This window comes from Falco naumanni, chromosome 9 (genome assembly GCF_017639655.2).
Source record: "Falco naumanni isolate bFalNau1 chromosome 9, bFalNau1.pat, whole genome shotgun sequence".
In the NCBI taxonomy this organism is placed as follows: Eukaryota; Metazoa; Chordata; class Aves; order Falconiformes; family Falconidae; genus Falco; species Falco naumanni.
This window is the reverse complement of record NC_054062.1, coordinates 5,142,604-5,163,733: the sequence shown is the minus strand read 5'-3', so window position 1 is coordinate 5,163,733 and position 21,130 is coordinate 5,142,604. Positions and strand designations below refer to the sequence as shown.

The 21,130-nt window shown below is 46.6% G+C and overlaps 1 protein-coding gene across 4 annotated transcripts in view; it reads left to right on the top strand.

Annotated features, from left to right (window-relative positions):
* Window positions 1-21,130, top strand: part of PNPLA7 (patatin like phospholipase domain containing 7) — a 125,517-nt gene that overhangs the window by 77,218 nt on the left and 27,169 nt on the right. For all 4 annotated transcript variants that reach the window (XM_040607728.1, XM_040607730.1, XM_040607732.1 and 1 more), the window contains exon 27: window positions 14,873-15,029. In XM_040607728.1, the coding sequence (XP_040463662.1) occupies window positions 14,873-15,029 (157 nt within the window). The remainder of the gene's footprint in view (window positions 1-14,872; window positions 15,030-21,130) is intronic.

Here is a 21,130-nt window from a genome sequence, read left to right as displayed (position 1 = left end):
TGATAATTTCTTCTTTCTCTGAAACCCTCTTTGTGTCATGGACTAAAATTCTTTTTCTGGGGGTTCAGGCTGGCACATGGATGGTGAGAACGTTGTGTTTTCAGTGGAAAGGTACCAGATGCTGTTTCTGTATTGGAATTGTACTGACGTTGTGGCTAGATGGACGATTTGGGTTTCTTAAAAGTTTGCTTTCAAAGTGAGAATATAATTAAGACTCTGCAGAAAGGACAAAGTTACTCTGAACTCTGGAAAAATCTGCCTTTGGAAGGTCAAAGGAAACTCTTGGGTCCCCATCTCTAATCAAAAGGGATCTTCAAGAAATTATGTACTAAGTACTTAACCTTTTTTTTTTTTTTTTTTTTTTTTATCTACTAGGTAATTAAAGCCCATTCTGGCTAAAAATATCTTGATGGGTTGCTGTGTGGTCTCATGATAATTAGTGTAGCCTTTGGGTCATTTACTACATGAAGTAACCTCCTTGTTCTACCAGGATGAATCACACTGGTCACAGAACCCAGCAAGCGCTCATGGTGATGGGGTGCTGGCTGCTGGTTATTCCTGTTAAAGGTCTTGTGATCTGTGACTCCATAATATCAATTATTTAGTTGTTATTTTGGGAGTGTTTGTCTGGCTTTGCAGTGACAGTTGGTTTGGGAAGATTTACCAGAGCAGCTTCCTAGTAATTATCTTTGTGGTTTGTCATGACAAAAGGCTCAGAGGAACTAAAGGTTTTCTTTCACTTGTGAGTATAAAAATAAAACGAATCGAAGTGATACGGTTCTAAAATTACAACGTTTTGCTTTTGTTAAATGTTAACTTAATTTCAGTTGGAAACGTTGTGGAATTTGAGGGAAGGGAAGGGGATATGAGCTTAGAAAAATAATACCTTTGAAATGTAGTTGCAAGGGTAATGATACATCAAACCCTGCAACAAAGGCATAAAGCCTCCCATAAATCATTCTCGTGACCTTTAGCCATCCCACGTACTGCCCACCCTTTCTTTGGTTTTCTATAGTTGTCTTAGCAAAGCTGTTGGAAAACTAAAATTTGTGGGGAGTAAATAATACAGAAGTATCTGGGAATCCCTAGGGCTTTGGGGGGCAAAAAAAAAAAAAAAGGTCGTGCTGTTTCAGAAGACTGACTTAGGCAAGGTTGTGATGTCAAGCTTTGCAATGTCATTATTCCAGGGGTGAATTTGGTCCGAGGTGCCTATTCCACATAGGCATAATGGGGAAATACAAAGCATCATTAAAGTGTTAGACCTGTTCCTGTCTGGCTGTTCAGTAAGGAGCTGTACTTGCAGTAACGCACACGATGCAAATCCATGATGTGCGTGAGATACGCTTGTTGAGGAGGAAAGAGCTGCTGTTAAGTTACTTGCCTGCCTCGGAGGTACTTACGATAAGGCACGATGATCACCGCACGTTCCTGCTGGGAAGGAGCGCTCGTGGTGCCGGAGCCCTTTACCAGGTGGTGCCCGTGGCGTCTGCGTGTCCCTGCTCATGGCACGCTGCGCATCCCTGCTCGCCGTTTCAGGCAGAGCATTTAAGCCTTCCCTGCAGAGCTGCTGTTGAAAAATATTTGTAGATCTATCATCAGGGCATCTTTTCATTGCTCCTTTTTCCATTTTAGTTTTCCCCTCAAACTTATTATTTCACCTTAGGTCTCGATAAGATTTTTTCCACGGAGCTTTCTTGCTGACTCCAAGGATTTGACTCACTCACACGCCTGCTCATTTTGGGCAGTTGCCTTGTTCCGTCAGCTTGTTCTTTCTGCCTTTTCTTTAGTTTCAGCTCTGGCCCTCTGAAAAGGGAGGATAAAAGCAGCAGTGCAGAAGCAGGATGTGCCTTTCTTGTTATGGACACACTTGTGCCTGATGAACCCGCTTGCTGCCTTGCCCGGCTGCGCTCCTGGGGGCTGTGCCCCGGGCAGGATGCTCCCGGTCCGTGCTGTTAGAGAAGGCAAAACCTGCAGGTCCATCCACCACCTGGCTGCTTACTGGTGGCTGCGCTGAGCCCGACTTGGGTCTCTGTGCTCCTTAAAGCCTGGCTTTGTCTCTTGATTCAGTGGCTTTACCCCGCGATGAAAAGGCTAGGAGAGTCCCTGGGAGGTGGATCTTACAGTTCTCCTCTCAGGGGATCACGTTTGCCTTCTGCACTCTGTGTTTGAGTTCAAGAGCCCTGATTACACGAGGAATAAAACAAGGAGGCTTTGCCATTGCTGCAGCCGTTACGTTTGGCTGCAACTCTGCTTCATTCGGGCAAGTTTGAGTAAAAAACCTGCCTGTCGGTTTTGCTTACCTTCTCTGCCTCTGGATGCTGATCCCTTGGCGCTGCTGTTCATCCAGAAGGCTCAAAGACAGAATTTGTTTGTGCTTAGTCTGCACTGAGACAAAGACTTGCAGCTGATGAGCGATCCCTGGCGTAGTCAGGTTGGGTAAAACTGCATCCTGTGGTCGGAAGGAGCCAGGGGATGGACAGGTCAGATCGTCCCATATACATGGGTCAAGCAAGAAGAAAGTGGGGCATGCCCACACCTGCCTGGGGACGAGGTGGGTGCACCGTGCATCTCCCAGTGCAGGTACAAGGAACTTCTGTTCGAAGGCTGGGTCCGATGTGGCAGCATGCCGAGAGGTTTCCCAGCTCTCACTGTGCCCCTGCGTCTTTCTGAGCAATCACAGTACAAAAGGATTGATGAAAAACTCCCAACATAACGTAAGGAAAATCTCGAAACAGGCATTTTGAGAACTTTACCAGATCATATTCCTTTTCGGAATGTTGATGCCTGCTTTTAGCATACCAGTTTGGCTAGGAGGCGAGGAGCTCTTATGTGTGAGCCAACCCTGTGGTGCTTCCCCTGCTCAGTCTTGTTTACAAAGGAATTTAATTTGGGTGATGATGACCTGGCCTATCCATCTAAAACACTTGAAATGGTCGGGTGTTTTTTTATTTATTGTTTTGACAGTAAATGCTGTGCTGTAAGATACCGTATTCCTATGAAAGTGTCTTTGCAGGTTGCTGTCCCCTGGGTCAGGGAGCCTTCGGGGACCCCCTGACTGCCTTGAGCAGAAGGGACGTGTTGCTGATGTTCCACGACCTGTAATGCCGCACTTCAATTACGTTCCCACCAATTAATTGGTACCAGAATTGCCATGAGTGCAGAGGATGAATTGGCAGCGTGCTTGTGTGAGGAGTCAGAAATGATTAATAAACCTGCAAGTACGTTTAGGGGTTTGTTTTGTTTTTCTCACTGGTTTGTTATTCGAACTTGGAGAGGAGCCTTCAAATGTAGAAAAACCTGGTGGTCCCATCCTGGGTGACAGCACGCTGTTTCTTCGTTCTGCTATTTTCTCATGATAATTGAGAACAGGAGGTGTTTTGTGGTTACCCTGTTACTTAGTTGCTTCATAGTATTAAGTAGGAAGCTCGACGCTTCCTACTTTATTGGATTTTGCCATCTTAACTCTGAGAAACTCACTTCGTTGCGTGTTACGAGTCTTCAGTGTTTGGCAAGAGGATCACTGCAGGCAACAGATATGCTGCTTTCACCTCCCATGGAATTCTCATCAGCTTTTTGTCTGAGAGAAGCTATGAAGTCCCTGTTTTCTTTCCCTTGCTTGAATTGGTTAAGGAAAGGTTGACAAGCTGCCAAAATTAGTAAAGACACAAATACTCGGCAACGTAACGTGGTAATGCAACAGTTGTGGGGCAATGAGCTGCCAGGAAAGGATGTTAGAAATAAAACCTCTTCTTCGGGGGGGCTGTTGTTAGTTCTGGCAAAGACCAAGGTCAGATGGCAGCGCAGGAAGGTCTGCTCCTCCAGGAGGAGAGCGCTGGGAGCTGGTGCTGTGCGAGTTCCCTAGCGGTGAGGTCCCTTCTGGATTGCCATCCTTTGCTCCATGGTCCCCGAAAGCAGAGTGAAGCATCTGTTCCCTGGAAACAGGGAAGACTGCATAGAAAACGTTGAAGCTAGGTGAGCCTTCTAGGGTGTAGTAAAAGTAACTGGGAGCATGAGGGGAGTTGCTTTTTTAAACTATTAAACTTGACCACAGGCACCCAGACAACGTGCTGTTAAAAGAATGTTGGGGGGTGGGGGGAGAGGGAAGGAATTTGCTGCCTGGATTCAGCAGCTACCTCCAGAGGCATGCTCTGAAAATACTGTCGTAAGAGCACAGAGTAGTTCGGGTTTTTTTCCCCGTGGGATCCTAAATGTACTCAATATAGAGATTATAGAAGGGATGAAAGAAAATCCCTTGGGAATTTCCTGGACTCTTGATGTTTGTCACGTAAGTTGGAGCACGGTAAATGTTTTCCATCTGCTTTGCTGGGTTCAAAGCTTTACATAGACTGGGTGTGAGGGGCACACTGAGGTGCGAGGGAGGGGGCTCTGTGGGGCCCAGACGTGTTGGTGCTACGAGTTCCTTGTGGCTGGAGCGTAAAAGTAATGCTCATCTTGAGAACTTGCTTAATAACGTCTTCTCCGTGCTTCCATTGCTATCTAGATCGTATATAACCTCTGTATCCCTTTTCCACCTGGCCACGTCTCTGTTAGGCTGTAAGTCTCCGTTTTCCCTTTCGACACATCCAAGCCCTAAGGTTACCCAGTTTCTTCACACCCTCTTCATTCCCCCGTCATCCCTGCTCGTTGTCTTTGTATCTGCCCTTTAGTTTCTTTCTCAGTCTTCGCTTCCAAGTCCTCTCTCAGAGGACCTATTGCAAAAAATGTAGCGCGCCGGCAGCTGCTACCACACCAGGGGGTGTCCCGACGTGTCAATTTAACAGAAATACACTTGGCTTTGGAATATAATTGTCAGATCCTGGAGTGAGCTTCAGGACCACCCTGCATTTTTTAAACTGATTTATTGATAGCAATGTTTAGGGCTGCTCTCAGGGGTTTATGGTGGGGTATAGGTGTTTCTTTTGTTTGTTATCTCTCTCTCTACCAGAGCTTAAAATTCACGGTAAACAGAGGGCTGACAGCTTGAAAAATGCTTTAAAATGAGGTTCTGATTCTTTCAAGTATTCAAAAGACATAGTCTGAGAAAACACTTGTTCTGAAGTAAATTATGAAACCAACAATTCTTGCTAAAACCATAGCTCTTCATGCTGACCTTGGCTGGGATCGTTCTGAAAGAGCAACAACAGCCTCCCCGAGGAGCGCGTGGTGGTGCGAGTTACGGCAGCTACTGGGGTTACACCGCCGCAGCCAGGACTGGGCAGCCAGGATCTCACCTCACTGGTGTTCGGCTCCTGAACATCGCACGGGCTTGAGCAAACGGCTTAAAGGCTTGTGACTTGTCGTCGTCTTCTGTAAAACGAGGCGTTGGCCTTCTTAGCTTGGGCATCCCTGCCGGTCACCCTTTGTAAATTGCTCTGAAGCACTTGGATGGAAAAGTAGTGTGAATCATTGCCACTAGGAATTGTTTGGGGTTTTAGGAGGGTGTTGTCATCTCTAAATCTATATGGATTTATGCTCTCGTCTCTTGGGTTGGATGTGTCAGGGGAATTTGCTTGAAACTTGACATCCAGCCCAATTCTTGTGATAACTCTGTATTCTGGTGTGCGGTGGCTGAGGAGTAACCAGGCTGCTGGTGGCCCTGTTTGTGTCGCCTGGGTACGGTGCTGAGATATGCTCAACGTTTGAGGGTATCCTTGCCTTTGTGGGCAGCAGAGCCCCCCGAGCACACCCTGCAGTCCCCAGCCAGCTCTGGGAGCACCAGCTCTGGTGCCTGTTCCCGCAGCGCAGCAATGCCGTGGGAGAGGGGCTGGGATGGAGCCCAGCAGGTCCCGTGGAGCTCCTCGGTCTGCAGGATGTGCCCGGTCCTGACCAGTCAGGGGGTGCGTTTGCTCTCCTGGTGGCGTGCAGAGGTTAATTGCTGGTCGTGGCCATGTGTGACCCTGTGGAGCTGATGTGGGTCCAGCGCCGGCCTTGGGCAGGGGAGCAGCCTTGGTGGTGCGGAGGGTGGCTGCTGGTGGTGCTGGGCTCTGCCTGGGTTTGGCCGAGGTCCTTGTCTCCAGCCTGGTGTCTGGCAGCCCCATGGAGAGCCCGTCTGGCATAAATCGGGTCCTTCTGCACTTAGGTTGCACCATTTCCTAATTTCTACTTAGGCAAGGTAAGAGTGAGGGTTTTCTGCAATTCCTGGATTTTCTTTACCCCTGAGACAGTCAGGCAGCATCTGTGAAATTCATGTTTTGTTTCCAGTTGCTTGCTGAAGGCACTGAGAAGGCGTGTAAGGACTCTGCTTTCCTTTTCTGTGGCAAGACAGGGCTTGGAGAACATGCACCGCTAAAAGGATCCCATTCCTCATCCTGATGGTGCTGTAAAGGGTGTCAGGAAATGCAACTCAAATAGGAAAGAAACTTGAAAAAGGCTTTTTCCTTTCCTTTAAAAAGAGTGAAGCTTACCGTCCAGCATCTGCTGTTTATCAGTGGCCAGTAATGGCTGATGAAGCCAAATTTCTGCAGCATGGAAGCATCATCCTGATACAAAAGAGGCTGAATCTGCTTTGTGTCATGGAAAACAACCCTGAATAGTCGAGAGATCCTTCTTCCAGCTGTCTTTCTCCCACATTATCTTTCTATCCCTTTGTACACCAGGCCAAATCTGTCTTTTGACATTTGGAAGGGCAGAAAGTCGGCAGCCTCGAGGTTAATCCTCGTGACCTTTGCGTTAGTCAGCTCGCAGACCTCCTCCTCCTCCTCCTCGTACAGTGAGCTTGCTGCTGGGGTAGGTGCATTTCAGAGGAAGAGAAGCTATTTGATGACCTGTAGTTTATTTTTGTGTGTGTGTGTGTAGACAGTTATCTGTACCTCAGTGCACAGTGGAGTTGTAATTTTTTTCTTTATGACATCCCTTTTTGAAGCTCAGATTGATGTATTGGGGCTTCAATTTGTAATTATTCGTATACGCTTTTGGGGAATGTCTTGTGCCCTGCGTGTTTGGGCTGTTGTCATGAGCGGAGCATCCATTGCCATGTGCCGGTAAACCAGGGTGAAACTTGAATTCCAGTGTCAGCCGTGCAGTCAGGCTCCTGGAGTCCCTGTGTCTCTCAAAAAAAGCGGATTTGATTTCAGGCGATATCCAAGAGGTAAAATAACAGAGAAAAGACTAAACTGTTTAACCTTAAAGATAAAATTACAACTTTGACATGGTGTTTTACTTTTGGTGCTGTTCTGTAGAGGCTGAGGGAGAAAGATAAGGAATGTGGGCTCTTCCTTGGAAAAGATGATGATAACTTGTGTTTGGATACCTAATTCGAGTCTTATCCAGGTCAGCCCTAGAGCATGTTGTTTGAACAAACGAAACCCAAGCCCTAAAAATAAAATTGTGAGTTCCAACTATTTGCTTTTGTTGAGCAAACCTCATGAGACGTGGCTGTGAACTCGTACGGAAGGCCTCCGACTTTCTGTTTGCAAACGGTTGGTAATAGACTGCGGGGTAATTGCTCCTAAGAGGCTTTGCTTTGATTTCTTCGGGAAGAACCATCTTGTGTATTGCCCGAGAGCTCAGCCATATTAATTGTGTTTATGCATCTGTTCAAAATTCTGCCTCAAAGTGCAATTGTCTCAAACACAGACAGAGCCACGTGGCTGTTCCCAGATCTGAATGCTAATTGCTTGGTGAGTTGTGTAATGGTTGGGTCATCACATGCACATAAAAGCCGTGTTCATACGGCTTGGCAGCCATGTAATGCTTAATGATCTGATTTTTCTTTTTCCCATCTGTGGCACCTATGTAATTGCTCATTTGCTCCTATTTGCCATGGAGGTTGAAGATTTTAATGGCTTCTATTAAATCCTCCAAGCAGCAGGAGCTTGGGAGCCATCTACTTCAAAGTTATGACTTTAAAATAAAAATAAAAAATAGTGCAAGTGGTTTTATTTGGACTGTCCTGTCCTGATCTCCAGTCTTCAACCCACCAAACTCATTTATTCATAGCAGTACTTTGATATACAGTTGAAATTAAACAAGGAGGTGGTGGAGCTGTGGTTTAACACTTGTTACTAGTTTTGCATCTCTCTTTATCAGCTGAAAAAACGTGTGCCACATTACAGAGCTGCGAGTTTGAGGGAACACTTTCCACGTAGCAATCATGATGCTCTGCTGGCATGGCCATGTGCTTTCGAGGAAGGCTGTAAAGCTCTTGCATTGCTGTGATTTTTAGGTGTCTATGTCTAACTTTATGTGGGCAGTGAGCTTTCCTGTTAAGAAAGAGGAGATCGGAGAAGCTGTAATTAATCTCAGTTAGATTCTTTCAAGTGCTGTGCTTTTGTCTTGTGCAGCTTCTAGACCCTGTGCTCAAAAGGGGCTCTTCTAAGACTTTTCACAAGTAAGTCTCAAAGGGGTGGGGGAAGGAGGATATGTTTGTTTTCCAAAGAAATTATCTTTCCTTGCAGGTAACTGAATTGTTTCTTGGCTCAGAGTAAGAGGCAGGATTTTGTTTGGCATCCCCAGCAGGGCGCGGTTTGCCATTCAGCCTCTCTTCCCTCCTTCCTTCTCCTGCATGCACCTACCGGAGTGTGCTGGCAGATGGGATCAGAAAACAAACTCTGGTGTGTTTTCTGATTTACTTTTACCCTGTCTTTATTTTGCGTTTTTTCTCCCCTCTGATGGCTTACTCGAGTAGCCCTTCACACCCCCGGACTGGGTAGACCTGACAGCCCTCCTGGAAGGGCTGAACAGTTTTTGTTCATTTATTTCTGTTAGGCCCAAATCTCTCTGTTTAAAGCTTGTTCTAAAGTTAGTCTATAAAGCAGAAACAAGATCCGTGCTAAAAGGACACTGTATTTGGATTTTCTTGCAGGAAGGTGGTTTCACTGGGGCTGTGATAAAATAGGAGTTGCTTTTTCTGCCGAACGCGGCTGGGCGCACAGGTTCATGTGCGATCTGTAGTGTTTGTAATCCGTAAGGGTAAAGGGCAAGTGGCTCCTTAGCTCTGACTTAAAAATGGAGGGGAAGGTGGGAAGAATCCAGGTCCCTGGATCAAGATGCCTGTATCTGGGGATCGTTTTCAAAATGGGCAGCGGAAGGGAGAAAGCTTCCTTCAGGGCAGCTGCTGGGAAAGATCTTGCTGGTAGATGGTAGGATGAGCACCCGGTAATGGGGGATTATTCCCTCTACTTAGCTTACAAATGGGGCTTAATTAATTAACGTTGTCCAGATTGGAAGCTTTCTTGTAAGTGCACAAGCAGTAGCAGCCGAAATGCAGTGGTCTGTTTTCTGTTATCCTTCTGAGCCGACAGATAATCACTGTAATTATTCTGGGAAACTTCTGATACTGGGAAGTTTTGTGGTCAGGAAAGCTGGGAAATAATGCTGTCGGAAAGATACAAGTACAATTAAATTCCAAAGCAATGTTGTACGTATTGTTGCGGCTGCAAAAGATTGAAGGTGTCAAATTGGAGAGAATACCGTTGCAACTGGTAGGCGACTTGCTTGATTTCGAAGTCAGTGACTGTGCCACTCAGCGTCAAGATCAGCAACAAAACACACACCAAAAAATGCTGCTTCTTACACAAAGAAGTAACGTCTCTTTATCTCACGTGTCAGATACCACTCTGTATAGCCCTTAATTTAAGTAACAACTAATTTTCCTCCCTGCTCCAATACAGTGAGCACCTCCAGAATAACTCTTGAGAGGTGTCTACCACCACCACCACCACCACAAAAGATGTTCAGATAACATTGTGTAGCGAATGTAGCCGTATCTGTTGATCTGAGACCCGCTGATAGTCACCAGCCCCAGGATCCCGGGCCGAGAAGCCCAGGTGAGCCCGCGTGCCGTGTCTGGCGGCATTTCGGGACGTGGTGTCCATTCCCGTGAGCTGTGGAAGCTCAGTCACCTTCTAGTTGTTTTTTGCTACGTTTTCCCTACTGCTTTCAAAGCAGCCGTGGGGGAACGGTTGCCCAATGCACCACTTCTGCACATCTCTAAAGCCGATACAGTAAATGCGTGTTATCTGCGCTTGCCCCATAAGCTGGGTGGTCTAACAACAGCTTGTAACGTGCTTTGGATCAAAGCCGTTATAGCGAGGAAAAGCTGGTTTTACTCCTATAGCTTTGCTTCTTCAGGAGTTTTAAAGTTGTGAGGGTGCCTTAATTCAGGTTTGTTAGGCTCTAGTGGAGCTTAAAGTCCCCTTGGCGGTTCCTCTATTATTTTTTTTCTGCCTACTTTGCCAGTGAAGTACATGAGGAAGGCGGTGCAGGAGCTGCGTGTCCCGCTCCGGGGAGGCTTTGGTTAGACGCACAGCAGAGCTCTGCAGCAGCCGTGACCTTAATCCTGTTTTTAACCAAAGGAAACAGCATCTCTTCAGTGCATTCAGAGAGAGCTCCTTCATCCTGATGAGTCAATTAGGAGGAGAGATGGGTGCCGGGGAGGCTGAATGCTTGAGCTGTATTTTCTCCTCCTTTCTGAAACTGAAGTGGGCTTTGGAGGTGAGCAGCGTGGTCACGCTGCAGCCTTGCCTTGCTGCTCCCTTGGTCACGGGCTGAAAAACAAGTGGCCCCTCCCCGCGTGCTCACGGTATCACGCTTATTCTTTCTCATGCTGACAAGCAACATCCTATTGATTTGTTAAATGTGGCTTGTGGAGAAAATATTGGTGCATAGGCTCTATTTTTGTATTAATTGTGTTTTCTTCAGCCCCCTGATCCGAGCACAGAGGACAGCCTGGATTCCTGCTGACACTTTAATCTCGAACATCCTGCTGCATTTGCTCGCTTCTTCCTGAGAGTCGTATCTAATCTGAGCTCTGGCAGGCACGTGTGGAGCTGACACATGCACGTCTCGCAGAAGAATTTTTCTTTTATCAGTTGTGCTCTGGCCTTTGTGCATTACAGTCGCATGCCAGTGGCATTTCCCCGGGAGATGAAAGCGGGGCTTGTTTCAGGAGCAGGAATTTTCCTGCAAGACCTTCTGCCAGAAAGGCTGTGTCCTCTGCGTGCTGTGCGGTGTTATTTCAAGGAAGGACGCCTTCTACCCCATCACTCCTCTCCCTGCTTCATGGTCATTTATTTGTGACCATTAGTAGTAAAGAAGAAACGGTGCTTGGAACTTTAAGAAGCACAGCCCTGCTTTTGGAGGGGTTTTAAGCACATCGAGCATGAGTTTGGTGGGTAGTGCAGCGGGCGGTGCTTTGGGGCAGCTGATGCACAGAGCAGCCTGCGACTTGCCTTGCTCAGATCAGGTTGTGAGGACATGGCAGGTGTGAAAACGGAGTGTGGCTCTGCTTTCCAGTTCCTCCTCCAACTGGTTGGTGCCGTTTCTGCTCTCTCTGCAAAAGGCGCTAATTAATCAGGCCCGTCCTAGGGAGTGATGGGTGATGACAAGGAGGTTTTGTTAATAGACTCGCACTTCTTGGGCAAATCTTTGGGTTCTGGTGCAAATTATTTGAAAATAATCTTCTAGGTCGTTTGTCCTTGGTGCCAGGAGGCCTTGTCACTGTCCTGGGGACAGGCGTTAATCCTGGCAGGGGAAACGCTCCATCCAGCTGCACTGTCAGGCGGCGTTAAGGCAAAGGACAGCTGCGGGTGTAGCTCCGGAACGTACTGTGCATCTCCCATGGGAGTCACTCCTTCCTCCTGTCGAGGCGGGCTCCCCCGTTCCGCCTTTCTTCTGGAGTACGTGACATCCAGCTCCGTGTCCACCAGGTAACGGGGGATTTTCCCCCTCCCTTCCTCCGCTCCACACGAGTGCTCTGGCGCTGATGTGTACGTACAGCGCTGACACAAGCCACCTCTGTGCTCCTCTTGCCACGCACCTGTATTCCCACATGCTGCCCTGGTATTACAAGAAGTGCACGATCCCTGGGTTGGTTTTTTTTTTCTGCTTGATCCCAGGGTGGGTTTTTTCTTCCCTGCTCTGACCATTACCAGGGCCCTAGCTCCTGGCTTCGGTGTCTCCGTGCTTGTAGCAGAGCTGCCCGCGGCGGCTCCCCGCGATGCACCGCGGGCTGCGTGCCGCTTGGCAAGGCGCCGGCACACGGCTTCCCTTGGCAGCCTGCCCGTGTTTACGTATGCCAGGAGCTGTGAAAAAGTGGCCGAGAGCAAACCAACTGCGAGGAGCTGTTGAGAAGTTTTGCGGTATTAGCGGTGCTGGCGTAATGATGGCCTGAAGCTGTAGGGAGAGGGGAAAAAACCCAACACGTTCCTGTCCTTCGGGAGGCTGGGTGGTACATGGAGAAACGGGACGAGTTCGGGTGTCTTAGCCTTTCTTCAGGGTTTAGTTTGCACAAATAGATTCAGCCACCAGTGCTCCTGTTTGGGGTGCCTCGACTGGAAGAATGAGTTTTGTATAAATGTATAAACATAACTTGGGGTGGCAGTTTCTAGGAGGCCCCTTTCCGAGCAAGAAAGGTGCTTTTGTTCCCATCTTGCAGGTGGGTGCCTTGAGATGGATGCGGCTGCTGGAGATGCGTGGCTGTTACCTGTGAGCTGATACTGGCAGGGGCTCTGCTGCTGCCCGACACAGAGGTGGTGGCTTGCCAACAGGAGTCACAATCTCGTGTCGTTCATTCGAGGGCATCATACAGCCAAATTAAAAAAGTAAAAAGAAATCCAGAGTGAGCACGTCAAATCCCCCGTATCTTAAGGACATGTGAATGGGGAGATCCGGTTTCAGAAGAGGTTAAAGGGAGCGAATCCAGTCTGCAGCTAGCCCTGGCCAGTTTAACATTGCCCTCTAACTGGAAATGCTTTACAAATCGGTCTTAATAAATCCACGTGATGTAGCTTTCTCCAGGAAGCAAGTTGGATGGCATGAGGTCCATCCTCAGCGGAACACCGGTGCCAGCCCGTGGCTCACACGCAGGGATAAGGCAGCAGTACGTGCCGGGCGTGGGAAGAGATCGCAAAAATAATTGCAATCTGAAAGCCTAAAAACAACGGGCTCCTCTGGCAGGGATAAAAATACCGTTCTTTTAACTTGGGGCATCTTACGAGAAGAAGCAATAGTAAAGCAAGGAAAGGAGAATTTGGAGAGGAAAACTCAATGGGCCATTTTCTGCTCGTGGGTTGCAGCAGCGCAGGTCTGTCATGAAGTCACTTACACCAGTATAACCGAGAACCTGTCTCAAAACGCTTCAGCAGCTGGAGGGGATTTATTTAGATGGAAAGAATGTGTTCAGCATAGCTTGGCCAAATGACACCTATGGTGGACTTGGCAGCTGTTAGCAAGTATTTGTAGGATGTAAACAGCGAGGGGAAGGAGGACAGAAATAGAGCAAACTGGCGGGGAACAGAAAAATGAGATGAAAATGGGAAAAGGAAGATTTTTACTGCTGTATAGCTTAGACTGCAAAGCATCCATCCAGGTGGAATGAACTAATTGACGTGCTTGGTATTAACTGGACAAAGCATTTGAAACCAGAGAACATAATTTTGTATTGAAAAGAAGGCAGTCGGCCTCCGTGCTAATTTTTCTTGGTTTTGTAATGGTTCTGTAGAATGGAGAAGGATCCTTCTCCCGTTAGGGGATCACTGCTTATAAGATCACATCAAACGCTCCAGCTCTGTGCTCTCATTTCTGGTCGTAGGTAGTGTCGATTGCTTCAGAAATTAGTTATTTGCAGAAATTAGCAAGGTTGCACCTCTGATTTTTCCTATTTAGTAGCCACTGACAGCCTGGTTCCTTTGCTTCATCCTGTCCATGTTTAAATCCATTTGTGATTTGACCTCTTCAGCATATGGTAACAGCAGTTTCTGCAGTTTGTGCTTTGCATACGTGTGTCTGTGTGTAAATTCTTTCCTTTACATTGAACTTTCTGCATGGTGATATCATTGGCTGGCCCTGCGTGTCCCCCATCAGTCGTGATCTTCATCAGTTGGAGAGTCAGCTCTAGTTTCTTCTCATGTGAAGTCCTTTCCATATTCTGGTCATCTTTTGTGCTTCTCTCTGTCATTTTCTAGTTTTGCCTTTTTTTAAAAAAAAAATATTTTAATTATTTTTTTATAAGTGAGAAGACTGAGCTTGCTTGTAGTTTTCAAAATGCTGGTCCATCCTGGATGTATGTTCTTACGTTTTCTGTTTCATTCTGCTTTCTTTGACTGCCTTTTGAATTTGCGCTGAACGTTAGGTGAATATTTTTCAGAGACTATCCGCAGTGGTTCCAAAATCTGTCCGTGTGAGCAGAGCTAGTTAAGAGCTCGTTGCTGTAGGGGCATTGCTACTTCAGTTTTTCTCTTGTCCCATCAGCGTTGAGGTTCATCTGTTGTTTATCACTTGAATCCATCATTGCTCTGAGCTCCTTCTGCACGTCTTGAAATCAAGGAATACATTTACTATCCTAAAGGAATTTGTAGCATTCTCAGATGTTGCCTCCTCATCTGCCCCTTGCCTGGGGCTGTGTACAGGTGAAACTGCTGCCTTCTCGTCACTGTTTGTCTCTTCTTGCTCTTTGCTCCATCTTCAAATTCATTATTAATCCGTGTGGTGACCCATCCCGTGATCCCAGGCTGGCTGTTTCCCTCAAGAATCGCTGGAAAAGAAACGTGTGGAAAAGTCTCTGAAATCCAGCTGTTCTTGGCTGCTTTGGAAGAACCCTGCTAGATTTTTTGATGCATTGTGCTCTTAAAGCTGTGTAGACTTTTCCTTCGTGTATCCACTGGCTTGGCTCTTGGCTGTTGTTTTTGTGTCGCTGCCTTTCGTACGGAAGTGATGCTGGGTGGCCTGTATCTCCTAGGATCCTCAGGGGGGGCATTTGAAGCTTTCTGCACTCACAATGTTTGTTTCTGGCGTCAAGGCTTGTTTAGCAATAGATTGGCAGTTCAGCTAGCGCACGCTCGAGTTCCCTTAGAAGGTGGCATTCGGGTCTTTATGCTCTTTCAATGGCTGTTTGTCTGATCATGTCGTGTTTTTTTTTCTTTTCTTGGCACAGAGGATGCTCCCAAGTGGGAGTCATCAGAGCGCTGATTGAAGCCGGCATCCCCGTGGATATGATCGGAGGAACATCTATCGGCGCTTTCATGAGCGCCTTGTACGCCGAAGAGCGCAGCTACAATCAGATGAGGATCAAAGCCAGGCAGTGGTCCATGGTAAGCGCTGGAAATGTTGCACTTCTCAGCTGGAGGGCGAGAGCTCGATGGCGAGCCTGAGCGGGCAGCAGCGCAGGGAAGGCGCAGCCACCTGCATCCCGGTGTCTGTAGGAGAGGGACCCCTGCCTGGTGGGACGGGAGCAAACTGGGACAGCTGCTGGCTGGCACACTGGTGGCCAGCACGAGCCCCCGAGGAGGCAGGAGTCGAATGCTTGACTTTGCACGAGTTCTAGTCACGCTATAAACGTAGAGTGATGCTGTTTAAGTGTGTTAGCCTGTGTTTATATTCTCTTTTTTACCTGCTGGACTCTGTTTCCTTTCCAACTCTCAACAAATGTGTTTCTCTTTTGTATAATTTTCTCTCTTTCATTCTCACATGCTGTCATTTTTCAGTGGAACTGATTGACAGAGGTAATCCTTCTCTAAACTACATACAAACTGTGTAATTCGTGGTGTAGCCCGAGCGCTCCAGAGTTGGCGGTACTCTGGCTCCGGAGAAATTTTAAATTTTCAATATTTATTACAAAACCATATTTTCATAGTGAAACCAAGGTTTGGGAAGGTGGTTTGAAATAGTGACTCCTGTGGGGGAATTTATTTATTAAAAGATATTGGGGGACAGTTGTACCAGCACTGGATTGCACTGGTTCACATGGACTACACGTGGAGATCAGCATTATTTCTGAAGTTTGCTAGTTACAGCCCTGTGTCTTCCTGTGAAACCCACATTTTCATGTTGGTTTTCTTATTAGAAGGGAAGGAACACAAAGGGAATTTTCTAAATGACATTAAGCTCTGGGTGTGCTTAAATCTTGAGGTTTGGGGGGAAATAGGAGCCTGTAGCTGGCACGTGTGTACTGCTTACCCTTCCCGAGTGCCTTCCAGCCTGCCACGGCTCTGAGACAAAACCCACTGTGTCTTGGTAAGATGCCAGCCCCTTTGCAAGCTGGACAGTCTGGGGCATTAAAATACTTCTTGAGGGCCCAGCATGGTTGTGCTGTCATGGTGAGCCGAGAGCTGTGGGACTCCGTTTCACGCCCCCGTCACCGTTTGCTAGAAGAAAGTGGATTTTGTGCTTTTTATTTTAAGAACTGCCTGTGCCTGTCTGGGTTGGGAAGTGCCCGAATCATAAACTGTTTACGATACAGAGCAGTTTGCTGGAATGGCAGGTGTGGAGGAGGTTAGGCACATAAAACCAACTGTACTGAATCGTGTCAGACACGCGTTTAACCTTGCGCTCTTTGTTTCCCCCATTGGTCACTACCAGGCACTTACAGGAGAGCATCTGGGCAGGGTGAGCAGGGTGATGCTTTCCTCGCCCCCAGCAAGCCGTGGCTCGCTGCCCTCTCCCCTTTGCGCTTGGTTGGGCTACAGTGATGGAATTTTCCTCCATGCATTTGTCCAAAGGATCCTTTCCTCTTGTTTGTTAACTTGTCAGATCTCTTTTGCGCCGGGGGTGATGCAGAGCTGGAAATGCTGTTTTCTCAGGGCTGTGCTCCCGCCAGAGGCAGCTTCGTTTCCAGCGTTGCAGCTCTTGAGCTTGCCAGCCTAATCTGGAATCACACTTGCTTTTACCAGGCATAGTTAATGATGAAATGAAGGAGTGTTAAATCTATTGATATACTTTTGAACACAAACTGCAAAGCTCAGAGTATGTTTCACAAAGGAAAAGGCAGGTTTTGGCCCAGCCTCGGGCTGTTTCAGATATTGGTACCTTGAAATCTGCAAATAAGCAGCTGGAGGAGAGGTTAATGACCTTTCTTAGAGCAAACATTTAATCTTATTAATGAAGAATGGATTTTCTTGAGGTTTTTCGTGAGTGTTCTGACAAGCTTGCCAGGCCCCCATCCAAACCAGAAATTGTTCAAGGGTTTGAGAATGAAAAAAAGACCGCTCTGTTTGAAGCCCTTTTCGCTGTTAACAGCACCGTCCAGCAAAATGGTTGCATTGTAAATTTGAAGAAAGCAATGAAAACCCTCTCTCCAAGATCAGATCACAGCTAATGTACAAAGTAGCTTGAGGGATTATAAATCTTTTTAACAGTGGCTGTTCTGAGTTACTTTCTCTTGTATTGCGTTGCAGCAGCTGTAGGCTGAGCGGCTCCTTTCACTGAGCGCCGGCTCTGTGTGTGATAACAGGGAGCTTTGTTGGGGATTCATAGAAGATCCACCCAAAGGGACCAAGTGTGAGCAAGGTGACAAATCCATCAGATAAGCCCCCAAAATTGCCAGTGTCCCAGAGTTGCAGGACCATTCCCGCTGTCCTCCTGAGCAGCATCGCTGCTGGTGAGGACCACTGCAGGGGGCGGCTGCGGTGCAAGAGATGCTCTGGGCAGCATCCTTCGTTAAACCAACGTTATGCAAAAGGGCGTGAGCGCTCCCTGCTACAGGAGCTGCTGATTCTGCTCCTTTAAAGCCTGCGAGCTTTTGCTGGGGAAGGTTATTGCTGAGTGCTCTTTGTGCAAAACCTTGCAGCCTGGCTCTTTTAGCCTCTGGGGTTTTTTGCAATGTCTTCATTGTGATGGATTAGATAACTCTGATTTTTTAAAAAATGTATTTATTTTATCCGTGAAAATATAATGCTGGTTTTGTCCTGCAGTTATTTCAGTCTTTAGCATTTTTAGGAATTGGCATATCTCTACTTGTACACTTGGGGCTGGGAGAAGGGATGTTTTTAATGGGATGTGTTTTCTGGACCTAATGAAGCAGCAAAGAAATAAGTGACTCTTGTCAAAATACAGAGTGGTATGAAAATTCCTAGTCAGGCTAGTTACTATATATTGCCTCTGTGTGCTTTCTGTACCTGCGTTTAACCAGCAAAACAAACAAACAAAAGCTTTCACGTTTGCAGATTGTGGTGTTTTCTTGGTTTTTTGTTTTAATTGGAGAGTTAATATTTCAAAGTATAAATATTTCACGAAGACTGGAATATTCTACTGTTGAGGGGAATATAGTTACAGGGATGTGTAGCTAAAAAGCTTCCCATAATGAGAATGAAGAACTGCTGGGTCGGATGCTGCAGTTTGCTCTCTGCGGTTGCATGACAGCTAAAGTAAGTGTAGGGGGGTTCTGAGGTCACAGTCGTGAGGTTCTGCCTCTCCCTAATGCTGCTGTAGGATTTGCATTGGGGTGGTACTGTGGTTTAACAAGCTGGTCTGCCCCCCCCCCTCCCCCAATGTATTATTTTTTTCTTTGTCATGCTAGTTTCTGGCCAGCTCAGCTCCTTGAGCTGCCTGCTACCAAGGCAGCAGTGCCGGCCCAGGGCAGGCAGAACCATCAACCTCAGTCTGGGTCAGACCAAGCAGCTGTTAGACCAGATCCCGATCCTCTTCCTGATCTATTAAATCTCTTGTTTTGAGGAAGATTGCTGTTCCACGCTGGGGTGACACCTACACCTGCAGCCATGTGGGACCTGGTGCTGGTTAAGGATGGCTTGGGAGCGGGGGGGAGGAGCAGCTCGCTGCGTGGCTGGGCGGAAGGGTTAGTGGGGAAGGGTGGGATGCCCACGCGACCAAACGGTCCTTTTGCTGTGGAGAAAGGGAGAACATCATTAGTAGGTGCAGTGTTTGGTAAATCACTTTGCATCCCACGCTTTTGTTTGTATGCCAAATCTGCCTGTATAACAACAGCTACCAGGACTGATCCCTGCAAAAAAAACACAAAATCTGAGTCTGCAAATGTTGCCAAACTAGATTGGCACGAAGAGCAGGCGGTCTGTTATGGGAAAGATACCTCCTGACCAGAGGACAGCAGCAAAATAAACTGGTCGCAGACCTCCAGGTGAAGGGAGCATTGGTTACTGTGCCTTAGCACTGGTTCAGGCGCAGCAAAAGGTAATACAAACTAAAGCAGCTCTTTAAAGCGCACGGTGAGTCCTAAATAAAGAAGAGGTTCATTACAGATTGCGCGTTAATGAATGTGCACATATTGTCTCTTAAAATGGGTTGCTGAGCTGCAGCAGAGAACCTGCTTTGGGTGTCCTCCAGCCTGCTGGTGCTCGAGGACAGCATTGGCCTGCCAAGGTGTACTCTGCTGTGGTTTGGTGCTTTTTAATTGCATTTTTAAAACTTGATCAACCAGCTTGGAAAGTTTTATTCACTAGGCTTCTCTGCTTGCAAAAATTAAAACAGGGCACATAGCTGGTTTGCAAGGGAAAAGCAGAAGCATTCCCTCTGGCTGCCTTTCAGGTGGAGATGAGGTTATTAACAACAGAAGGCACAAATACTGGGTGTGTTTTGGTTAAATCTTAAAAACTGTTGTATCAAGAGGTACAGGAAAAAAAATATCTATTTTCCTGTAGTGATAAGGCCTGATGGTTCATATTCATATCAATGCTGTTTTTTGGAGTGTTGAAATTAGCACTAAGTCAAGCATTAGAATTTGGGAAGTTCAGAGAGAAAGTTGCGTGCAAAATCCAAATGTGCCTGTGGCTTAGGGATGCCCAGTCGGAGCTCCAAGCTGTCCTGTTTCTACCCCGTAATCACGTCACCTAATGATCGTGCAGGTGGCATGTTCATGTTGCAGGATCAGCACAGATGAATCTGATTTTAAATACACATTTACCTGCCTTGCTTCTCTCCTTTACCTGACTCTGAGGCGGTTACTGTTTCTTAGGTGGATTGATTTCATTTTCTTCAACTCTGAGATTTCTTAATAGTTTACCTTTATATCTGAAATTCCATTATCTGTAATTCCTGCCTTTGGGATAAATACATCCCTGTAGTGCTGTTTGCCTGAAATTGTTGGCCTGAGTTATACTTTTATTTTATCTTCAACATTTTTTTCATTATGAATTCCTTGGCTTGTTTCATTGAAACTTCGTATGTGGACACTGAGTAGGCACTAGAAGAAATTCTGGATGCTATCTCTAGTAGTTTAAAAAATATTTAATCTTTTCTGCTGTTTTAAATTTTTGTTCTTGAAACAAGTCTTCCCATGCCCTTGCCCCCTTTTTTTGTTTGGTTTTGGTTTTTTTTTTTAATACTTAGGAACATTTGAAAATCCTGGTATTATTCTGCTTTCCCACCATTCTGCGTCAAAGAACAAAGTAGCCAGGGATTGCAGCTCAGGTTTCTTCTCACCCATCATTGTGTGTTCGCTCCTGTTCTGCTCATAGAGCAGAGCCTTGAAGTTGCCTTGCACCACAGGGTAGCTTTTAAAAAGAATTTTAGCATCAAAGGGCTTTTTTACAAAAAAAAAAAGCTCATCGTGCCGCAGAGCTGTGGAAATGAAAGTTCATGAGAAGTTAATGAAGAATTGCAAAATGTTCGCTCGCTCCCAAGGGAATCGGCAGAGATGCCGGAGGCTGGTCTGCCCGTCGCTGTGCCACAGGGAGCCCCGGCCGCGTGGCTCTTGGAGATGCCGGTGTTGGCCCTTGTGCTGGTGGGTGGCGGAGAAGTACGAGGTGGAACAGAAGTCAGAAGGCTCTGGCTGCCTTTCCAGAGGGTGATCTTTAACTTAATTTATCTGGGGAACGGTAGGTGGTAGCAGCTATTCTTGGAAGGCTGAGGGAGGCTCTTGGCCATCAGCGTCAGCTGAAAGGGCATCTTCCAGTTACGAGAAATGAGAATATTAAGAAATAACCATTAATTAGAAGTATTTTGTTCATATGCGAGATTACTGTGAGCATTAATTGCAGGGAAAATGTAGAGGTTCAGCATTATAAAGATCACTTGCAACAAGGGTAGCCCAATGTTTGGTGCTGAGTTGGAGAAATTTTACTTCCGTATTAATAAAGGACTTTTTGTAAATGCCTCTTCCCCTGTATTATTCATTTCGAAGTAATGCCAGAGACCAAATCCCTAATTTTAAGTACAAAACTAATTCCATTTAACTCTGAAGCTGTGGGTAGCATGCCTGTAGTTAGGCTGGCACACTGTCCTCACCCCACCAGGACCCAAAACAAAGCCAAGAATGAAGGTGGCAGGTTCATAACTGGTTTTGTGCTAAGGCTTTTACCTTCTCCCGTGTTTCCTGCTGTATATACTTGTTTTTAAGGATTGAGCTTTTTTTTTTTTTTTATATATGTATATACTTGGACATGTATTCTCTGGACAGATACCCAATATATGTTTAAAAGCAGCTGGACCTGACAATGTAGGC